This window comes from Trachurus trachurus (assembly GCF_905171665.1).
Source record: "Trachurus trachurus genome assembly, chromosome: 21".
In the NCBI taxonomy this organism is placed as follows: Eukaryota; Metazoa; Chordata; class Actinopteri; order Carangiformes; family Carangidae; genus Trachurus; species Trachurus trachurus.
In genome coordinates, this window is record NC_139899.1 from 8,595,110 (window position 1) to 8,607,249 (window position 12,140).

Genomic DNA, 12,140 nt, shown 5'->3' on the forward strand with positions numbered 1-12,140 from the left:
CTCTTCTCTACCTCCTGTCCTACACCACTTACACACCTCTGCTACCTTTCTCTCTTTTCCCACCTTTTTGCCCTCTCTCTCATCTCTCCTCACCCTGAATCTCTGCCTACACTCCTCACTCTTTATTCCTACTCTCAATCCTTTCCATCGCTCCTCCTTCCCCTCACCACCTCCTCATCATCTTCCTCCTCCTCCTCCTCCTCTTTCCACCCTTTGGTGACTCTGTGGCTGCTGATGTGGGCATGTGGGCCTGCCTGACAGAGTTTTGCATGCGTGGCCTGTCTAACTTTTACTCAGATTCAAAGAAAAGGATCCGTACATCCTATCAGAGTAAGTCAGGCCTTCCTAAAGGCTGGGGGCTCTGTGTGTGTGTGTGTGTGTGTGTGTGCGGGAGGGATGGGGTCATGTTTAGGTGGACAGTATACAAGGACAACAGGGTTGATAGGAGATGGTTGCTAAAGCGATTTTAAAGGGAGGATGTGGGCAGAAAGCAAAGGGACAAACCAAAAGAGATGATTGGAATAAAAGTGGTTGTTTCTGATCTTCGAGCTGAATATTATATCTATATTTTTCCAAAAAAAACAAACCAGCCTATTCCAGTCATGTCCAGCAGTATGTCCTTTGCAGAAAGAGAGCCACTCCTTTGAGTCGGTTAAGTGAGGGCAGTTATAAATAATATATGATCCATGTGATGTATATTTTACATGTCTTTTAGTTAGTTGGGTGAATAAAGCCGTGTTCATCTACTGGGCACAGTGAAACCAGGATGACTGCTTTGAGTCAACGATTACAAAGGAATTCTTAATTTTATTCTTCAGTAAAGGTTTAATCAGAGTCAGTTTTAATAATAGTCACCTGTAAGGCCATTGGAAATGATTGAAAGAAAATTTGCATCAAGTGGAAACTTTCAAGAAAGAGAAATAATTAAATAAATCAAAGTTTTCTGAACTGTGACGACCCAGTGAGGCTGTTAATGAAGCCTTAATGGACACTGTTTAACCACCCAGTGTTTTTACTTTAGACTTCAAGGAACAAGAATTTGAAATTTTGGCATCTGTGATGTTTGTTTGTTTGTTTCCCTTTTCTTTTTTTCCAAAAAGGAGAAGTCATGAATTCTCATTATGGCCTGTGCTTGGTGCATGATCAGATTTGATGTTTGTTCTCTCTTGTATTTATTTTGATTGTATATGATTCTTTATCACAAGATTTGCACTACATTCTGTAATTGAGTAATAATGGGAGTATTAACACTTTATCACCCAACTGTTTGACATTCAAAACAAAAGCTGGTATATACAGTATATTTAGTAAATAGACTGTAGTGCAGATAATCAGGATTCAGCCACTTTGCTCCCAGAATGGACTCAAAATCCACCCAGGACAAAGAGCAAATCTTAAACATCAGTAAAAAGCTTGATCCACATATTATTGGTAATTGATGATGTAACTCGTCAAATGATCGATCAAGTTTTTCTGATTAACAGTGGTCTTAACTCTTTCTTGGACTGTGTGTGGTGTGGCTCATATCAACCGAACTGACCTCTGTTCAATCTGTCCCACTGACAAAACTGAGGTAATCTGACAGTCTTTGTGCGTTCTACTTCTTCTTCCTCTCGGCTGCCATTGGCTGCGGCAGGCCTTACTGAACTCTCTGACAACCAGCAGTCCATTGACATGGAGAGAAGCAAGTCGCCCACTTCAGGTAACCTGCTCACACACACACACACTCTCTCTTGCACAAACACACACATCCCAGCCTCGACAAAGTCAATTTTCCCTGTTTCTCTTTGCACTGTGAAGCTCAGCCTGTGGACACCTCACCCATCACCAGAGCATCTTCACCTGAGAATGGCAGCTGTTTAATATGACAACTGTTTTTTGAATTGAAATATTGAAGAATTGCTGAAAACCAGTGAAGCAGGGTGACCTTGTTAATGAGAACTTGTTATGTCGTTATCAGGGTGTTTGGCTGCAGTATATTATGATCTGTCTGATGAATTTTAGCACAGCTTTTAGCTGGTTTCCCTTTATTCCATTGCTGTGTAATGATTGTGTGTTTTCACAAAGGAAAGCAAGAGAAAATACCTTTCGTACACCTTTCCCTTGCTATCCCTCCTTCTCCTTGTTTCTTCTTTCTTGATGTTTGTCCAAATCTTCTTTTCTTGGACTGAGTGAAAAGTTCTGCCACTTTAGTGAAGAATCTGCAAAGACCCAGCCAGAATCTCATGTGCAGAGAGAATAAAAGATAGCAAGAGCAGAGGATAGGGGTAGCTCGAGAAAGCAGGCCCTACATGTGGACCTTGAACTATTGTTGATACAACAGCTAACAGCAGTGGTGATAACCTACAGTTGATAAGAAGTGGCAGTAATTTGCATCTTTTCATTAAATCAATATGTGGGCATCTGAGATTAGATCAAAACATTTCTGAAATCCTTTCAATATGTATTTAACCATTCATAATTCATTATAGAAATCTCATTTGCCCTTGTGTAAGTCCAATATTTGCTGGCACACTGGTGTGCAGCAGTGCTCGACAGCATGTGTAGTGGTAGATGCTAGAGGATGTCTAATGAAATGGACATGTTTACTTAGGTGGTCTGATTAAGCATGTGATATGAATGCCCTTCTAATTTGTAGTAATGTTAAAGTAATTTTCCTGCTTCAGGTTAGTTACTCGCTGCTTGGAGATAACCCTACAGTATGACAGTGCTGCCAGTGATCATAGACTGAGGTCTGTGATGAAAGGTGTGATGCAAAAGACGAGAAGTTAAACTTTGAATTTGCATCTTGTGTGTGTGTGCGTGTGTGTGTAAAGTGGAAACGGGCAGATGAAAAGACAGCTCGTGATTGCAAAGCAAGAAACAGACACGTACTGGGGAGAGTCAGAGAGAGGGAGAGAGAGACTGTAGGACATTTCCCAGCAGGTACTTTTTGTATCTATCGTGGGAAACCACTTTATCTCAGTGAATTCAGAACTTAAAGGTCAAACGGAGAGAGTGTAACTGTGTGTAAATCTGTGCTTAAGCAGACATGCTGTGTCCTCAAAGCTCGGTCTGCTTTGTAAGGTTTTAGTTTGCACGCAATTTATTAAATGCATGAAATAGGGATGTGGTGTATGTGTCAGTTTAGTTTAGTATTTATTTATTCAGCTAAATAGTTGGTATAATTGTATATGTATGTAAATGCAGTTTAATAGTATCTTCTTGATTTTCTCTGAAATAACACAGCGACAATTAAATGATTCAAGTTCTGGGAAAATGCAGTCCCAACAGGGAAATGGCAGATGTTTCAATATTAAAAATATTATCTCTTCGAACCAAGCAGATGTACAGTGAAGCAGTTGTTTCTCACAAACAGGGATAGGCCACAGCTAATCTTTGAACAATAACGTGTCATTAGCTGGTGATAAAGTCATAAATTCATCCCGAGGAGTCTGTCAGTGCTGAAGCATGATAATGATGCTATTGTGTGGAAATATTCAATTAGTCTGATGTATTTTACAGAGAATAAAAGCTTTGAGGATTTTTGCCAACACTAAGGCACTTTGCCTGGCTCCGAAAAAATAATTTGATAGGGTTCGGGACACCAGCACTGCTGTTGCAGTACAAAGCACCCCCAGCTTCCCCTTTGACTGCACAGGTGGTGAGCGCACTTGGCTGCACCTTGCTTTGTCAAACAGTGGCCACATGGGCCTTGTGTGTCCAAGTCTTTGACTGACTCATATTCTGGCTGCTCATCTGAGACGGTGTCCATGTGAAATCCTCTCAGAGTCACAGGGACACTGAAATGCTTTTTCTCTGATAACCTGGCAATTCCCAGAGGGAGGAATATGTGGCCATTAATGGGAAGGGGAGCACAGAATACAAGCACATCTGATCGGGGTGTCTATTAGACACCTCCCTGTGGAGGGTTCAGGTGTGTTGTTGGTGTTTGTTGTTTTTAAAGTGTGTGATTATTTTCACAATGCTCAAACTACATACAATAATTTTAAATGAGAGCAACTTCTCATGTAAGAATAAAGCTTTGAATAAATTAAAGGGTCCAAAAAAGAAGAGACCTGCAGAGATGACCTAGAACAGTCTGAGGGGATTATGTCCTTTATATCCTTGCCAGCCGAGGATATTTCAGTTTAACCTGGGAAGGAAAGATGTTGCTTTGCTCATCCTGCTGCTACAAGAATCCTTAGCCAGATAGATGCACGGAAATACTTGGTTCTTGATGTATTGTACCAACCTGTTCTTTGTATCTACAGAAAGCTGATTGTAGAAGTTTTGAGGAAAGAAGTTGAGTTTTGCTTTTTAATCTGTCAAGCAAACTTTTGAAGCCCAAAATTGTGCAAACTGGAAATAACAATGTTCTAAATGATGCTCACTGACAGATATAGCACAGAAGCAAACATCTTAATGCCCAGTAGCACAGAAATACAGTTGTACTTTATCTGCAGGAGGCCAAATAATGTGACTCAACAATGACTCAGAAAATGTGCTTTCATAACATTCACATGTTCCATGATGGAGGACTGTGCTTCAAGCATATGAGCAGCGCTGTTGCATTGCAGGCTATAAAGGCAAAAAACTTTATTTTCAAGCCAAATACTAGAATGGCACTCAGTAGAGCGCATCCCCCTCGCCAAGGCAATCCCACACATGTCTGTGAGATCCAGATTATTATCTGGATCTGCACCAAATTGTACAGTTTCATAGAGCTCAACACCAGAAATATGTGTCATTGTTTTTGTATCAAGTTCCATACATAATTCTTGAATCCTGACACATATTGAAAAAAGAAAATAGTACCAAAAAAATCCTGGATCTGCCCTTTAACCAGTGCAGCACTAAAGTTTTATGAGCTAGCTAATGGATAGCAAAGCTTTTTGAGGCTTCTCTTTTCAACAGGTTTCGCTGGCAGGGATCATGGACTATACAAATGAACTGGATCTGACTTGACTGAAACTGAGGCTGGGTTAGGGCTAACACATATTTAGATTTGATCAGATTTCACGTTATATGGTTACTGCTTTTCACAGGCTTAGCTGTTTGATGTCTGTTGTTCAAGATTTGTAATCATGAGCAGCATTTTTGTGGCTTCTTCTTTCTATACCTCTTATTTTGTCCGTTCTCACTTGTCTACTCTCGCCTTTGAGCCTCTTAAGGAGAGCATACGAACAGGATAACAGAACCAGGACAAGATGTTCTTTTCTGTCTTGGCAGGGAGTCTTTCGGCACTGTGGTGTTGACTAGGTCATGGTCATCCTGTCCTGTTACAGGCTTGTCATCTGCTAATTAGAGAGGGAAGAAAGGAGGAATTATGGAGAGATGGAAAGAAACAGATACAGTTCATAACAGTGTGTTCAAGTGTCTGCTTCACTAGCATTTACACAGAAAGAGGAGAACGTATATTCATTTTAGTGCAATTTCAGTGTCCAATCAAGACAGAAATGTTAACCATGAGTAACAACTGTGTGACCCAAATGAAAATGGCCGATGAAGTCAGTCTGATTTAACAGGTTTTGTGGACTTTTTTAACAGCTTAAAAAGCTTTGGTATTACTGATAAAAAATGATCAAATACATTTAAATTGGTTATTGGTTATTATGACTGGAGGCAAATGACACAGCAGAGCAGAGAGTTCATGGTTTGTTTCCTCCTGCTGAATATCAGCTTTCCATCCCTCTCTATGGCCATTAGAGGCTGTCTGGCTGTCCCTGACACACCAGGTGTCCTGTGTCTGTTCAAAGCCGTATACAGACTGTGGACAGCTTATTAAGGAAGCCAGCCATCGTCCTGATTCACCCTGTGTCAATAACTGCAGGCGTCTCTCTCAACTCTTCTTTACACATCTTTCCCTCCCTTTTTCCCTGACCTTTTTCCATCTTCTTTTTGTCATTAGGCTCGGTAATTGGCCCCTCTCCTGCTTGAAAGCTGCCTCCCTTAACACTCTTCTGTTGTTGTCTTTTTAATGTGCTGGGGTCTGATGTTTTGGGGTGACCAGTTCGAGTTTTATCCCATGTGTGGCTGTAGCAGGGCTTACTTGACCAGGTCCAGCAGGGAGATAGACTAACCATCTGACCTGAAAGGATATATTTAGCACTGGGCACATCAGGGGAGAGACAGGGGAGGTAATCGCTGAAACTTTACAGTGTGCTCAGCTGATGCCACCTGCCTGGCTCTGTGCAACTCATGGTGGTTTGATAAAACGTACGCCTGCCAACAGATTTTTACCCTAAGGCTTTTGCAAACGCATCCAAACATGCTATTATGCCGCTGTAAATTAGTTGGGCTGTTTACGGGATGGAAAAAGCTGGATTCACGTTTTGCATTTGTCATGATTTTGTTGTAAACAAAATGATCCAGACAATAAGTTGTGACGTGAGGTTAAAACTAAAATTCTGGTTCACTTTTCTATTTAAAAAAATGTTATAAGTACATGTTCAGTTAGTTTTGGCCATTGTGCACTGTTCTCTGAATAAATAGATATACCCCTTATGTGAATAACGTTAGGAGTGCACATCCTCTATCAGAGTTCCCACAGCTCCAATTGGTCATGTTTCTGTAATTAGACACTTTTTGCCCCAGTCTTTCATGCTTGGTAACAAACATGAGCACAGGGAGAAAACTTATTGACACCATAGACTGTAAAAAATATGGACGTAGCATCCGTGACGTCACCCATTGGTTTTGGGGAGTCGTTTTTGTGACTCAAATATGGCGGCCTGAACAGCGCCATGTTGGATTTACCAGCCAAGAACCCGCCCACTGACCTCGAAGCAGCTGTCCACGCCACAGACCGCTCCGGACCTGTCACTCAACGTTTCCACACCCTAATTGGCGAGAATTTTAACCTAATAATAGTAAAACAGTAGAGTTAAAAAAAAATTCACCCCTCTCAGAGTGTGTGCGGGGATAGAAACTATCGATTGAGACCAAAAAACGTGATGACACCAGGCTTTGATCTTGGGGGTCTATGGAGAATGCTGCTTTCTGACACCAGCCCCCAGAGGAAGCCGAGGGGATTGCAGTTTTTTGAACGCGGAAGTGAGCTTCACTTCTCAGACCGACAACTGCCCCTTGATTGACACGCTTTTGGTTTTGCTGCTTCTTTGAGTTTCAGTTATGATCATGACTTCAGGGGGTGGAAGTAGCATGAGTGTGTGTTTGGAAGTAAATATTACACTACATATTCCGTTGAAGCATACAGTAAGCAGATGCTTTAGGTCATTGCAGTATGTGTAATCAAGCTGAGGGACTGGCTGTATGGAGCTGATAGGTGAGGCTGTTGGAATAGTCAAGATGGCTGACTTAGAGACCGGAAACACAACACCAGTGGCACTGCTGGAAATATCGGTGAACCGGTGGTAGGAAAAGTAGTTGTAGTGAGTGTTTGTGTTAGTGATGGCTGTGCTGGTGAAAATGTATCATATCGCAGAATCGTGTTGTTCCTAACCTTCTTAACCTTTTTTGTTTTCATAACCTCTCAACTGTTTTCTTCCCTGTTACCTGCAAGACTCTGCCCCCCCCCCCCCCACCCCCACCCCCCTTCACCCGCTCTGTCTGTCTCTTCCCCTGTTGCCCTGAAAAGTCTTGTCTGTTCTGTTGGATCTCCTATTCCAGTTCATTACCCAACATCCCTTCACAATGATCCACGCGTCCTGCCAGAGCCTGTGGCCAGTCTGAGAGCCAGCCACTGCAGTCCAGTCTTTTACTTACTGGACAATGGTAAGAGGAGGGATGTCTCAGAGATCTCAGCCTCTTCATGGACATCTGCTTGTGCTTTGTTTTATTTTTATTTTATTTTATGGCAATAATGCAACGAAGGAGTTAGATTGGATCATTGGGTTGTTTTTCGACAGGTGGTTGGTTCGCTGTTGCACCTTGCATGCTAACTCTGCTTCCACACTGTGAGCAACATTATGAGTAAGACACTGGGAGCTCTGTTGCTCCTTACACAAACAAGGAGTCGGGGAGTAACTGATACAACATTGAACATTGGTGACTTTAAAGGGATTGGCTACAGTAGAATCTATCAAGGTCATTAAATGTAAAGACCAAAGCCCATTATTCACTTTTGCAGATTGAGGTAGCTGAAGTAAAATGGAGAAGTAAATTGCTATGACCATTAGGGATTAATAGAAAATTTAAATCCAATACTGTCACCATCATAGTCTTCCACAATGGGGCAGACAGATGGTGGGTGGGAACAGGTTTATTGTCTTTGTTGCTGCACTGGTGAATGCTCCTGATTGGTTAGCAGTTAGCAGTAACAAGGACTGCAGGCTACACTCTTGGGCCCTACAGACTGAGAGAAACTGGAGAAGAAAATCTCACTACGAATACGCAATCGGATCCTCTCGCATGATGATTGGTCACAAAAGAATGATCCATCATCAACCAAGTTGCTTGCAGTGTAAACAAGCTGATAGGGGCTGTGTTTCTAGGAGTCGACTGTCTGATGCTGCTTTGTCAATGTGTTCCATGCATTTGTGCGGACGACTGGTGCCGGTGTTGCATTGTCTCTCTGCCCCGTGCCGCTGCAGGCCGGTAGATGTTGTGATGTTTGTTGTATGTGCCAGATCTGGGCTTTGACCTTGGATCCGTCGTCATCTGGCAATGCTGCAAGCCAGGCAGGCTTAGGAAGAGGAAGGGGTTGTATTCCAGCAGGGTACTTCTCCTCCTCGCTCGTCAGAGCCTCTAGCGCTTCATTCTGTGTGATGTTAATCACTGTGCCTCCACTGGAACCACACATCTTTGTCACGAAAGGACAACATGCTACTTTACCATACTGTGGCACTCTGAATGTCTCCAATTGTGTCTTTCTGACTGCGTGTTGTTAAACCCATAATCTCATCTTGTTGTCTTCTCCACTAACATTCATCACTGTCTCATCTTTAACTGCATGGTGCCCACTATGTCTATGTGGTTGGCTGCAGTGCTGATAAAATTGATCTCAGCTTGCTCTGTGCGTTTATCAGTGTTGTGGTAAAACATTAGTCCCATTTGGGATCTCAGCATTCCATATGTTATTATAATTCTGTGAAATATGTGGACCTCTAAAATAAAAATTCTTTTTTTTTTTACTTCTCAATCCAAACGTTTTTTTTCTTTTCTTGACAGTATTTTCATCGTCTCAGTAGTGTCTTGTGTCTACTGTCTGTCAGAAAAATAAAATCTTTGTCTGCCGTTGGCTAGCACAGAAAAAGAGCAAAGTGGAGCATAACATAACAGAAAATATTGGAGTTTAACTTTGCTTTGCTGTAGGCCAACACTTTGTCAATGGGTTAATGATCCCACCCACTGCACCATCAAGAAGTAATGTTTTAGTGGATATAGTTTTGCATAGGGATGTGAGCAAATCAATCAACATAGTGCTTAGATCACAAGTCGGGCTTATCCGACATTAATTTTTGTCACACGTGTTATTATATTATCACAATCAAGATACCAGACTTGGAGTAAACGGTACTCCATCTGTGAAAATGAATTACATTACCTGTAGTGATAATTATATCACTTATATACTATATAGTATGTATGTAAGTACAAACTTGGTGTTGCCCATTGTTATATTTATCACAAAAGTATGATGTTGATCAACTGACCTAAGTTAGTATATAGGTTCAGTGAACATGTAGGTATAAAAACAACTGGAAGTGAGTGATAATACATGCAGCGTATGGTTATGTATTCATATTCACAATTGAAAAAAAAATATGAACTGCTCATGTAGCCACTGAACTGTTAAACAGAAGGACCATCTGTGGGAAACAGGTTTATTGTGAGAACATTTTCTATGTCATTGTATCCCTGTTTTACTATGGAGGAAACACAAACACATGCAGAGCTCATCTATTATCTCTTTATTAACGCTAATCCAAAAGGCTTTACCTAAGAATGGGAATAAAAATTCATTGAAATGAATTTAGAGCACCACGACCACCACAACCCAAATCCTCCCTCTTCAATAAAGGAAATTAAAAAAAAAAGAAAAAGTTTTTCCTTTAAATAACCTTTGATCCCGAGCTATCAATGTAGCACAGACAATGAATTTTATAAATGGAATGAACAGTAGAAAAAACTAAATAAAAAAAAATTGCCATTTCCTCCAGAAGCCCTAAAGTCCTTTGCTCTACTGTTCTCTTCTCTGGTGCTCTGTGGCAGAAGGATTGAAACCTGAGTCAACATTGTTTTCCAAAGGAATCATCACAGATTCCTTTGATGCATTCTCCAAATCCCTGAGGTAGAGTTAAAATGTTCAAGACAGTAAAGAATGCAAATTCATCGTCATACTCCTCTTCACCTGATCTTGAAATTTATCAGGCGACATGTGAACACCATCCTGTATCTTTCAAAGAAACAATGAAATATTGCCTTCTTTTTGAGGAAAACCGACACATAACATCTCAACTTCGACCTTTGCAGTTCTCTCCTTACTGCAAAATGCTTGCAAAATGTTTAAACAAGTTATTTTGTTGCCTCCAGTGTCTGACTGTGAGTTTTTGTATTGACGCCCTGTGGTGTCACTCTGTTTGTCTGTTCTTGTTCGTCCATGTCAGACATCCCAGGCCTTAGAAAATGCAGCAAAGACCTTGGTCAAAGTTTATCAGATTTTAGACACATGTGCAGTGTTTAAAACTTAGAGTATAGGTTATTCTTGCCTTGTTGTAACTCAACAATGACCAGTAGTAGTAAGACACTACTATACAGTATAGCTTCTGCACCCCATTTGTTATGGGGTATTACTGTTGTTGTAGAAATAGCTGGGAACACTGGCCTGGGACAACTACGGAGCATGCATTTTGAAATATGCCTGCCGTGTGCAACTGCACCAATGTGCATGTTCTGGTTCTTTGTTCGTTTGAGTGAATTCCATTTTATTTGGTTTGGGGTTTTTTGTTTTGTTTTGTTTTTGCATTTTAATTTGTCATTCTTTGACTAAGATTACACCAACTTTATTTAATTTTTTTTCATTAATTATTATTTATTTTATTTGAAAGGATTAACTGGTGCTTTGTTTCCTATCCTTTTGTTTCAGTAAAGGGACCCGGCAGAAAGTTAAGTCTGCCAACAGATCTTAAGACTGATCTTGGTACGGTAGGCGAAAGCCAGCAGTTTTCACTTGATTTTCTTTGAGTCATTTACTTTCTCTTTCTGTCGTATTTATTAGACTTTTATGTTGCTTTACTAGTTTTTATTCCCACTCAAACTTTCTTCTTTCAGTTTACTTGTCACTGTCTCTTCCTGTTCAACCAGCGGCCTGACGTGTTCGTCTCATTTTGCCCCTTTTTAATCTGATTTAATTTAAATCTTCTGTGTTGCTTCCGTCTACATTTTGCAAGTGTTTATAAAGGTTTGTAACTCATGGCCATGTTTAAATTTGAGGCTTTCTATCGCTTCTTCGTGATTGGACCATCCTCTGATTTTACACAACCTTTCCTCCATTGACAGCCTTGCTCTACAGTGATTGGATCACACGCTACCTCTCTCATTTTAACTGGATCATTTCTCTCTTAAACCTGGATCATCTGCATCACAGATACTGAGCGTTCCCTCCCATACATCTGCTACATACACATCCCAGTCTCAGGTTTCTCTTTGCTCTGCTTCTGCAGTGTCACACATGCTGTCCCCTCTAAAAACCTCTGCTTCTTTAACACAAAATGTGCCAGTGCTTACTTATTCTTGTGACCTGCTTCATTTGATAACTTTATTTCATGTGACAGATATAAAAATAATATGCTTTTGTTTGATTTTATCACTGAAGTACTGATGAAGCGAGATTTGCAAAGCTTTGACTTTGAAAAGAACAACCTCGTCTGCTGCAGCACACACGCTTGGTGTCATCACCACCAGAACATTTCAGGCCCATTAAATTTCCTTGTAGGTTCAAATTGAAGTCTGACTTGTCAGTAGGATGTATGTAAGTAAAAGGGCAAAAATACTTGTTTGTAAGTCTTGTTAATCTCTACAATGAATGGGTTCTTTGTCAGAACAGTCCATTTAGTAAAAAGAGGGAAAGTGCGTGTGGGTGTGTGTTGTGTGTGTCTGTCTGTAGAGCGAGTATGTGTGCTCAGCCTTGATGCGTATACAATCCGTAGGTTCTTTGGGAAGTGTGTGTGTGTGTGTGAAGATACAGCGCCATTCTT

General features: G+C 40.9%; 1 protein-coding gene across 1 annotated transcript in view; it reads left to right on the forward strand.

The window, feature by feature from the left end:
- stxbp5l (syntaxin binding protein 5L) overlaps positions 1-12,140 on the forward strand; it is a gene marked incomplete at both ends in the record, with an annotated part of 140,459 nt that overhangs the window by 111,403 nt on the left and 16,916 nt on the right. Inside the window, 4 exons of the mRNA XM_083997452.1 lie at positions 262-330; positions 1,637-1,702; positions 7,612-7,716; positions 11,030-11,083. Of these exons, the coding sequence (XP_083853578.1) occupies positions 262-330; positions 1,637-1,702; positions 7,612-7,716; positions 11,030-11,083 (294 nt within the window). The remainder of the gene's footprint in view (positions 1-261; positions 331-1,636; positions 1,703-7,611; positions 7,717-11,029; positions 11,084-12,140) is intronic.